This window comes from Mesoplodon densirostris, chromosome 2 (assembly GCF_025265405.1).
Source record: "Mesoplodon densirostris isolate mMesDen1 chromosome 2, mMesDen1 primary haplotype, whole genome shotgun sequence".
NCBI classification, from domain to species: Eukaryota; Metazoa; Chordata; class Mammalia; order Artiodactyla; family Ziphiidae; genus Mesoplodon; species Mesoplodon densirostris.
The window spans coordinates 114,720,209-114,731,328 of NC_082662.1; the positions used below are offsets into that span (position 1 = coordinate 114,720,209).

The 11,120-nt window shown below is 46.1% G+C and overlaps 1 protein-coding gene across 2 annotated transcripts in view; it reads left to right on the plus strand.

Moving 5' to 3' along the window:
• Window positions 1-8,696, plus strand: part of IL6R (interleukin 6 receptor) — a 51,290-nt gene extending 42,594 nt beyond the window's left edge. For both annotated transcript variants that reach the window (XM_060090630.1, XM_060090631.1), the window contains one exon: window positions 4,808-8,696. In XM_060090630.1, the coding sequence (XP_059946613.1) occupies window positions 4,808-5,054 (247 nt within the window). In that variant the 3' untranslated portion in view covers window positions 5,055-8,696. The remainder of the gene's footprint in view (window positions 1-4,807) is intronic.
• The last annotated feature ends 2,424 nt before the right edge of the window (window positions 8,697-11,120 follow it).

Here is an 11,120-nt window from a genome sequence, read left to right on the forward strand (position 1 = left end):
GTCATTCGTTCCCAAGCTTGCAGAGAGATCACGTAACAGTGCTCCCAATGAATGGGCAATAAAGAAAACTTGCTATGTTCATGATTTTACTGCAGAAACTGGTAATTTTGCATATGCTGAAGCCCTAAAGGAAATCAGGCTGGGCTCTGGCTTTGGATGGTGGTTAATTACAATAATATACGTAGAGGAGAAACTTCACTGTGTTTTTCCTGTCTCTTCCCTTGTGTGTAACTTTCAAGGACTCTACCTGGTGGTTGTGAGAGGTGGTCTTTGAGGGTGCTTGGGAAGGAGGGGTAAAACCTTGGCAGAGAGCTTTTCCACATGTTACAGCTCATTGGATTCTCACAGTGACCCTGAAATAGCTTGCCCACCGAGGTGGTCTGGGTTGGAAGATGAGCAAGATGACAACTCAAGCTGTGTTCGGGTTGTTTTGCTTTGATTTTCCAGTGAAGTAGTGAGCAAGCTGTCTAAAGGGTGTGCAGAAGGTAAAGTTCCTTAAGAGTGTAGGTAACTCCTTGGAGGAACCAAGAACTCACTGCCTTTTATACCTTTGGGTCAGAGAGGGGCCATGGCAACTTTCCGAGGTCTTCCTACTGCCTTCTAAGGGATCCCTTGCCTCACCTCAGACACATACTTCTGTGTTCTCTTTCTATTTCTATATCATTAGGGCTTCAAAAAGCCTTTCTTATAACCTACCACAGACCCTATAGAGTAAATATTGTGATTTCTACTTGACAGATGAGGAAATGAAAGCTCAAAGAGGTGGAGTGATTACAGCTAGTAAGGGTAAGGCCAAGATTCAAACCCAAAGCTTGTGCTTTTTGGATAGGGCCTTACGGGTCATTTAGTCAAACTCTTTAATTTTACAAATGAGAAAACAGCCCTGAAAGGTAAGATGACTTGCCCAAGGACACACAACTTATTCATAGCAGAGACAGGCCTAGAACTTGTGTCCTGAGAGTCCCTGCCCACTGCAGCAGCCTGTTGTCAGCTAAGAGGTGGGCCCAGTTGGTCCTATCAGTCCAGTGTTGGCCAGTGGCCCCACTAACAAGCAGCGCCATCTTGATGTGCTGTTAACCCCTAAGAGAGAAGCATTAGGCTGGGAATTGGCCACAGCGCTCATCACAGACTTAGCTTGCTAATGTGCTGATGGTGCTTGTACACTGGCTGGTTGCTACACAACCAGAGTCCCCGAAGGCACAGTGCCTTGTGCAGAGAACATATCAGTAATTTATTTCCTAGCCTGGTGAGTTTCCATTTTCTCTCATATAAGGCAAATTTATTTGGAAAGAGGCCAGTTATTTCAAGTAATGAAAAACTCCGCTACTCCCAAAGTCCCCCGTGTCAAGACAAGAGTATAAATGTAGAGATGATGTGGGAGCCTGGGGTGCCAAAATGGTTGGGCCACTGTACAGTTGGGGTGGCCAGATTACAGTGGACAGAATGAGAGGCAGGTGGAGGAAGTAAAGCCCGCCCACCTGTGACACCATCTTTTTATTTTTAGTACATTTATTTTGTGTCTCAAGCAAAGCATAGTATTTTTCTAAATATTTTTCCAGCAACATCAGTGACAATTTTTTAAAATTTAAATGTGCTGTTGAAAAAGGTATGCCATCTTCTTAAGTGGATGTTATAACTTATAGGGGCCAATTCTCCCCACCCTACTCCCTGAGCCCCACTGCTTCTCTCTCTTTATTTTATGCTATCAGGCACTGAGAAAATAGGTTTCTCATAGCAGAGAATTGCTTTTCTGCACATTTATCGAGAATGGCTAACACTATTAGGTGAGGACTCCCTATATGTATGCCTATGATTTAAATCATTTTGTATTGAATGTATTGTCTCATTTCAATTTTTTTTTTTTTTGGCGGCACTGCGGGGCAATGCGGGATCTCAGTTCTGTGCCCCCTGCAGTGGAAGTGCAGAGTCTTAACCACTGGACCACCAGGGAAGTCCCTCATTTCAATATTTTAAAATCACACTTTCCCACTTCTATGGTTAAGGGATATTATAAGTGTTTTTTTTTGTTTTTTGTTTTTTTTTTGCGGTACGCAGGCCTCTCACTGTTGTGGCCTCTCCCATTGCGGAGCACAGCCTCCGGACGCGCAGGCTCAGCGGCCATGGCTCACGGGCCCAGCCGCTCCGCGGCATGTGGGATCTTCCCGGACCAGGGCACGAATCCGTGTCCCCTGCATCGGTAGGTGGACTCTCAACCACTGCACCACCAGGGAAGCCCTATAAGTGTTTTAAAAAAATTTCTTTTAGCTGCAGAACCTTTTCTTTAAGCAAAACATTACGAAGCCCAAGTATGTAAAATAGGTAAAAGGTGGCGGCTGAGGTGCAAATGAAGTCTGACAGCTCAGCTCTTTGTTCCTTCTACCCACCCTGCACCCTCTCCAGCCCCCAGGCCCTGCTAAGACCCCTGCTCAGGGCGGGGCAGTGCCAAGTGTGGATATACCCCAGGCCCTGGGGTTTCAAAGGCCCCTTTGAGCTTAGTGATTTGCCGAAAAATCTCATTCACCTCAAAATTTTTCCAAAGAAGGAAGGCTCATCTTTCTCAGTTACCCATCCAATTGCTTTGGAAAAAACCTGAGGACAGAGACTGCTTTCCATGTTGGTTAGGTAACATCAATAGAGACATTAAAAAAATTGTGATACATGATTGCTAAAAATTGGTAATTTGCTAAACACTGACAAATAGGAAGAAGGGAGAAAAATGACACATTATGCAAAGACAGCCACTGTTAATTTTTAAAATGTAAATGTGATCGAAGTCTAACAAACATATAGGAAAGTGCAGATATCATAAGTGTACAGTGCCATGAATTTCCACAAAGTGAAGATACCCATGCAATTGACACCCAGCTCATGAACACTTTATATTTAGATGAATTTCCTCTGAGTCTTTTTCCTCTGCATAGTTCCTTGTTTGTTTTTATGTAGCCATGATTATTCTGTCTCTACAGCTCTGAATCCTGCCTTTTAAATTTAGTATCAGTTATATAACATAAGCACTTCTTCCCATTATTACAAATTCTTTGTAAACCTCACTTTCATCACTCCTCCATTAGGTGGCTATAATACCCAAGATCACTTAACCAACTTCCTATTATTGGGCATTTGGGTTGTTGTTTTGCTTTTGTAAATAACACTGTGTTGAACATCTTTGTGCATAAAGCTTTTTCCGTAGCTATGCTCTTTCCTGAGGGTATATTCCCAGAAGTGGAATTCTTGGGTCAGAGGATCTGAATATTTTGAAATCCAGAGCATAATGACTCTATCCTCAGTTCTCTCATGAGGGAGGAGGATTCCACCCAGGGAACCAGCGTAGCTCCAGTAAGCACCCCTGCTGTGTTCCCTTCCTGTGCAGTGCCTGAATGGCGAAGCCTAAGTCACATTCTGCAGATTGTTTATTCCATTTGGATGACAGGCTAAGAGCCAATGTCAGATTTGGAGCCAACTATCAATTATTTATCATAACAAGGACAGGAGTAGCCTGTCGATATAAAAAGAAACCTAAGGAAAATCCCCAAACCTTGTTTTTGACATTGGTTTCCCCTCTTCCCTCCCAGCCCTTCCTGGAGTAGCTGACATTTAGTAGAATTGAGGGAGACCACCTTGCTCCCACTTTGAGGTCAGTGGGCAGTAAGTTAGTAGGCGACAAAGTGGGAAGCAGGAGGGGGAGATGAGCTGCCCCACCCGACAGAAGGTCCCCTTCAGGGAGGAGACCTGACTGTACCTTTGAAGATTGCTATCACCATCTCATCTTTCTCTGGGCTGTCAAGTGACTTTTCTCAGTTACTGAGCCCTGGCTTTGGGCCCAGAATGGAGCAGGGTGAACGAAGCTATGATCAGAGAGATGTCTATCTCCTTCCTGTTTAACATTGACTTTCCTGTCAGATGAGTCACTTGTGCCCAAGTGGTGCCCACGGCCGAGTCTGAGAACGTGCCAGCATGGTGTGAGGGGACCCAGAGGTGTAAGGAGAATTGGGGACGCTGGGAATATTAGAAGCAAGAGGAGCAGGAGGGCTGCTGAGGGAGCAGTACAGCCTTTTCCCTGCTGTTAAAGGCAGCTGCAAATTCTCCACCTCTGGCCAGTGTTAATTTGACTGAGGGGCCCCTCTGGGTAGCCTCTGGAGCAGGACAAACTAAATTCTCGGTTCTGTAAAGGGACACTCAAAGCCACACTCTCAAAGCCTCAGTTTCCCCACTGGTAAACTGGACCCACAACACATACCTATTCTCTTGGGGTATTTTATTTATTTATTTATTTATTTTTGTCTGCGTTGGGTCTTCGTTGCTGTGCGCGGGCTTTCTCTAGTTGCAGCAAGCGGGGACTACTCTTCGTTGTGGTGCGCAGACTTCTCATTGCGGTGGCTTCTCTTGTTGCAGAGCACGGGCTCTAGGCGTGTGGACTTCAGTAGCTGTGGCACGTGGGCTCAGTAGTTGTGGCTTGCGGGCTGTAGAGTGCAGGCTCAGTAGTTGTGGCACACAGGCATAGTTGCTCCACGGTATGTGGGATCTACCTGGAGCAGGGCTTGAACCCGTGTCCCCTGCATTGGCAAGCGGATTCTTAACCACTGCGCCACCAGGGAAGCCCTCTTGGGATATTTTTGATGACTCTTCAGAGGATTGTGTAACTCCTGGTAACAATAAACAGCCAATGAATAAATAGTTATTACTTCTTGGAGCTGAAACCCAGGAGTGCCAGGCCACCAGGGCAGCCAGCTGTTGGTGTTTTTCTCGCGGGTTTATCACAGAGGGAACTCAACATTTGCATGGTTTGTCTTTGTGTGTCTGTGTGAAGGTTCAAGAAGACGGGGAAGCTGCAGGCTCTGAAAGAAGGCAAGACAAGCGTGCACCCACCGTATTCTTTGGGACAGCTGGTCCCTGAGAGGCCCAAGCCCACCCCAGTGCTCGTGCCCCTCATCTCCCCGCCGGTGTCCCCCAGCAGCCTTGGGTCTGACAACACCTCGAGGACTAGCCGACCAGATGCCAGTGGCCCTCAGAGCCCTTATGACGTCAGCAACAGAGACTACTTCTTCCCCAGATAGCTGGCTGGCCGGGCGGCACCTGGCAGCCTGGGGTGTCAGGCCCCCTGGACTGTGTGGATGCTGAAGCACAAACTGACTTAGCAAAAGACGCTCCGCACTGCCATGCCAGCTCATCTTGGGTGCTCGGGGCCTCTGGCTTCACCTCTACAGAAGGGCCTCGCAGAAAGTTCTGTGCTGGGTGAAAAAAAGTTTTGCTGCGTCTGTTCAGAAGGAAGAGATGGTTGAGTTTTTGAACCACTCTTCCTCCAATGCCCTGCTTACAGGGCTTAGAGTGAACTCAGGCCCCCGTGAAGAGAGGGCTGTCAAGACTCTACCGGACACTCAGGTGGGCAGAGCTGGGTGGCTGCACAGGCCTCAGACTCCCCTCTGGGCTTGGTGTGGACAAGTTGCTGGCCTCCCGCGCACCCCGACCCACCTCCAGGAGCTGCACCCTCAGGCGGGTGGGATGAATGTCCAGCCAAAGACTCCCCGAGTCACTTATCTCTTGGCCCACCACACAGTTTCATCTTCTAGCTTCTTGAAGCCCAAGTGCCTTCGCAATTCAGTTTTTCTAGGCCTGAGATTGGCTTTTCTTAAACCACTGTGGCTGGGGGAAAGTCTTACCTGCTTTTCTTCACTGAACAGCTGAGAGGGGGGTGATAGTATCTCAGGGCCTGATGGTTTGAAATGGAATTATAATTAGTTCCTCATTAGCATTTTTATAAATGTGAATGATAGTCCTGGGCACTTGCTGAATCCAGAAGCAACTGCACTGGCTCGATTTCCCTTTTTGGATCCCAGGACTTCAGGAAAGAAGCCGCGGGGAAGGAGGGGAGTGGTGGGGACAGGGTCTCCATGCTTGTCTGTCATAGCATTGCTGAGGGGGACAGTGGCCTCTGCAAACCACCATTCTCCATTCTCCCCCTCCCCTGGCCCTCCAAAATGAGAACTTGCATTAGGGAGAGCTTCTGCCAGTGGTGAAATCAAAGCTGCCTTATTCCAGCTTTGTTTATTTTGGTTTCAGCTGAGCCTGAGTAACCAGGGAAGGTAATATTTATGCGAAAAGACAAAAGAACCCGGCAAGAATGGATTTTAATTTGGTTTTTAAAAGCTGCTGACTATTTTATCTTCAGAGGGTGGAAGATCCAGTATTAGCTGAGGGTCAGTATAGAAATAATGGGGGAAAAACACAATAGCTTTGTTTAGCACAAAACTGAGTCAAGTGAAAAAGGAGGAGAAAAGCAGATTTTGCCCTATTAGAGAAGAGACTCTGGTTTCATTCTAAATTTTGTTTTTGCCTTAAAAAGTGAAAAAAAAAAAAAAGTCTGCCTCTTCTCTAATTTAGCGGAAAAGCAGCTTGTTACTACTCCCCCAGGCGGCTGAGAAGGAAATGGTGTCCAGCTCCGTGTCACAGTGCTGGGAAGCAAGCCTCCCACGATTACCCAGCAGATCAGCTGAAAATCCCCACCCCTGAAAGCCACGAGCCCTTGGGTATCAGAGGAGGTTCATTAAAACAAACAAACAAACCCTAAACTTGGTGCCTTCCTCTCTTTAGTTAGTTCCTTGAATGTGATTCAGTTCAGCTAGTTTGAAGCACCGAGTAAATGTCTAGCCGTGAGACTACACTAACCACTTCAGTTCACTTTTCTGTCTGGGCTTTGAAAATTCAGTGATGTTAGTGGTTACCCAAACAAGCACCCTCAAGTATTCTGGGATGTCCCAGAATGAAGCTGTGATTAAAATCAGTCGTGTAACCACCACTAAAAATTTACCAGACCACAAAACGTTTCTAGTAGTCTCCCCTTTTAGAAAAATAACCACCAGCACCAGATAGGTGGGGAAAGGATGGAAATGACCATGTTTTATTTACCGTTTGCCAGGTTCAAACTGTTATGATGTTGGACTACGCAGTGATTTTCATTGCTGGCTTTGGCTGTAAATTTCAGACCCTGTTTCTGCTTTTGGCAGCTAATCTTAACTTGACAAAAGTGAGGCAGGTGGTTTTGTTTTGTTTTGTTTTTCTCTAAATTTTCCTTGACTGAGAACAGCAAAAATGCTGTTAAAGGGAAATATAAAAAATGAGAGTCTGCATGAGATAGGGTGATTCTGTGCCCACGGTTCTTTAACTCTTGACAAAGTTTTACCCACGTGTAATATTACCAGAGCCAGGCAGAGCGGTGCTAGTGGAAGATGTGAAATCCAGATAGCTCATGATTGCTGAGAGCTAGGCAGCTTTGATCTCCAAATTGTTATTGCTTTCATTATTATTGGAACGGAACTGCATTTTTTTTAATTGAAGAGGGGTTTTTTCCCTTTATTTTTTTATAAGCTAGTATAGATGAAGGAAAAATATTTGTCTTCTCTGGGTTGTAGGCCTTGCTCAGTGTACACAGGTATACACCCTAAGCTTTCTCTGTCCTTCAATCTGTGGTCAGTGAATGTGTGTTTCAATCCACAGGTCATTCTTGCCTGTGTTTCTGCAGCACATGTGCTGCCTTTTATCCTCAACAGTGATGCTACTCACCTAATACCTGTAGCAATCTGCTACACAGCCAGATGTGAAATGTTAGCACAGCGACAATTTTTGTTAAAGACGGGCAACTTATCCTGCTGGGTGGGAAAAGTTGAAAATATGCTAGATCAAGGTCTCAGTTAAAGTGGTCATTAATTTTTGTAGCATTAATGAAAAAAAAAAAAGGTCGAGGAGGTAGCATTGAATGTGTCTACAAAGCCCTTGGTGACTCTGAGAGCTCTTTGCCCCGATGGAGCCTTGCCCTTGCAGTTTGTTGGCCAGGCTCTTGGCTCACCCCGAGTGTCTGCCATTTCCCAGCTGCCCCCAAGGGAAGGAAACACCATTACAAGGGGTGGAATCTGATGCTGGAATGGATTGGGAGCCCACCTGGTGGTGAACAGAGCTGAGCAGGGCAGGCTGGGAGTGGTGGTCATGGTTTGTGGGTTTCCTGCAGAATGTTCAGGAATGTCTTGCCTGGCTGCTTTAGTGCTGCGCTATGTCGCTTCATCAAAGGCACTTAAGATTGACCCAGTTGGGGAGGAGTTGGTGAGAAATTTATCTTAATTTGGAGAAGCAGGGGCAACTGGTGGTCCTTGGGAGCATGAGCCTGGATTCCAGCCTTCTATGCAGCAGTTGGCAGTGGGGCTGTTGCTGAAAGGGAGCCCAGCTGGCTCAGCTTCTGTGCCAGACACTCCTGAGCATCCCCGAAAGGTCCTTCCAGCATCGTGTCCTTGGTGTAGCCTGGCCCCAGCGCCAGTGAGTTTCTATGGCAACCTTAATGATTATTAAGGAACATTGTCAGTTGTATGAACATATGCTCAAATGCTGATATACTTCAGAAGGAAAGGATTGGAACAGCATGTAGCAAGGCTGTTAATTAATAGAGAAACCATATTTGGATGGAGATCACACATCCGTTAAATAGAATACCTCAACTTTACATTGTTTTTTTCTGGAGAGAAATAATAGTTTTAAGTTTTTGTTTTTATTTTTTTACTTAATTACCTGAAAGCAAATACCAAAGGCTGATGATGTCTGTATATGGGGCAAAGGGTCAGTATGATGTTTTTCAATGTTTTCTCTTTTTACCAGCTACTTTGCATTTAAAGTGAAAATTGTAAATGTTTGAAATAAATAAGTTCCAAAAATTATGCTTGAGGGATAATTATGCTTTGGCACCTGCGTCATTTCAAGGAAAGACTTGAATGATTATGGGGGAAAGGGGTAAGGAAAGATGGGTTTAAAATTAAGGAGGACCATTTTGGGGTGAGCTTCCCCTTAATGCAGGATTAAATTACCTCTGGGAAAAAAATCAGGTAAGTTTAAGAAATAAGTAGCAATCTCTCAAAGACTTTAATGATGAAAGTATTTCCCCAAATGAGCCCTGGGGTTTCTGGAAGGGGCGTAGTTGCTTCTGCCATGTTTACATCATTATCAGGTGATGGACCTGTGGGGAAGGAAAAGGAAGGGCCATTATTCATCAGAAGACTGTTTATTGGACAGGAGGGTGTTAACGGAATCACAAAGGCAACCTTGTACTTCTTGATCATCAGATAGGCTGCATCTGTCCCCTATTGAAAAGGGTCCTCAATAAGAAAAACTTGGGACACAGCCATCCCATATCTTCCAAACAGAGGAAAGTCATCGTGTGGATGCTCTGTGGATAAGAGTTGCTGTGTAAACAGTTCAGGGCTGGGGAGGAGGAAACTGCATGGAAACCTGGAAATTGTGTAACTCAGACCAAAAGCTGAAGTGTGAGGCCCTGCTGTGTGACCCCACCCCACCCCCGGCCGCCTGGGCAATCAGAGGAAAGCCTCACGACCACACCTACAGGGCCCATCGACTCCCTGAGGATGCCACTGTCTCATTTGAGGTTGGTCCCTGTCTTGCAGAAAGCGACACAGGAAACAGATGTCCCTATGGTGGCTTGGCTGTGTGGGCCCCACGGAGGGTGCAGGAGTGGGTGTAAGGGGCAGGAAATGGGAGAGGCTGCCTCCCTCTTCTCCACGGTGTCACTGTTAGGATGACATGCTTATGATGCTCTTTCCAGAAGAATTTGGGGGAGCAGATGGTGAATCTTGTAGAGGATGGCAAGGAACACTCAATTCCTGGAACAGCCACTAAGGAAAGCATTTTCCTTATTTATTAATGCATAAGGAGACCAAACCTTTCTCCATGTCTGTGAGAAGCACAGGCCAGAGGCAGGGAACTGTGTGCCTTCCTGCAGTAGCAGAAGTGTGCCGTTGAAGGGCCTTAAACTGGTCCATGCAGTGTTCAAGGGCTGGGCTGGGGGCACAGCAGCCCCTCCAGCAGAGTGGTGACCAGGTGGGCTGCCTGAGTGGCCTGTCGCTTCAACAATCCTGAGCATGAGAGTGAGCCCTGCACTATCCTTCAAATACTGCCAACCCTTCCTTTCTCTGTGAAAGTTCTGTCTTCTTGCTGATGTGTATTACTTAAAAACAACAGAACAACCTCAGCCACATCTTATTTCATACCAGCAGTTTTCCGTGACCATCCAAAACATGAATACAATGAAGTTTTTCAGTAAAATCCGGAAAGACTCATACTATGGGAGTATGCAATATTCAGTTAGGATATTTCTTCTAAGGTAACTTCAAATTGCTTAGTAAAGCTGCCCAATGTCCACAAAGAAAATAGCTTACTATTTTCTTTCTTTTTTTTTTTTTTTGGCGGTACACAGGCCTCTCCCTGCTGTGGCCTCTCCCGTTGTGGAGCACAGGCTCCGGATCCGCAGGCTCAGCGGCCATGGCTCACGGGCCCAGCCGCTCCACGGCACGTGGGATCTTCCTGGACCGGGGCACGAACCCGTGTCCCCTGAATTGGCAGGCGGACCCTCAACCACTGCACCACCAGGGAAGCCCTTCTTTTTTTTAAAATTTATTTTATTGAAGTATAGTTGATTTACAACATTGTGTTAATTTCTACTGTGCAACAAAGTGATTCAGTTATACATATATACATTCTTTTTCATATTATTTTCCATTATGGGTTATCACAGGGCATTGAATACAGCTCCCTGTGCTATACAGTAGGACCTTGTTGTTTACCCATTCTATATAGTTTGCAACTGGGAATTCCCTGGTGGTCCAGTGGTTAGGACTTGGTGCTTTCACTGCCGTGGGCCCAGGTTCAATCCCTGGTTGGGGAACTAAGATCCAACAAGCCATGCTGCATGGCCAAAAAAAAAAAAAAAAAAAGTTTGCATCTGCTTATCCCAAACTCCCAATCCTTCCCTCCCCCACCCCTACCCCCTTGGCAAGCACAAGTCCATTTTAATATTTCATTATGATTTTTTAAAGAATGAAATTTATTGGGAGGACAGTGAATTCTACTTTGGTTTTTAAATGCCTGTGCTGCACAGTGAGGGTTTTGCATTGATGAATGGTATAAGTGAGACATTCTGGAGTCGGTGCCCAACCATAGATGAAGAGAGGAAGGAAAGGTGGAGGAGGCCGGCGTGGGCACACCCACTTGTGTGGGCAGCATGTTTGCCCTGCAGAGCGCAGGTATACACGGGTGTACACTGGAGTCACCACAACCAAGCAGGGATTCCA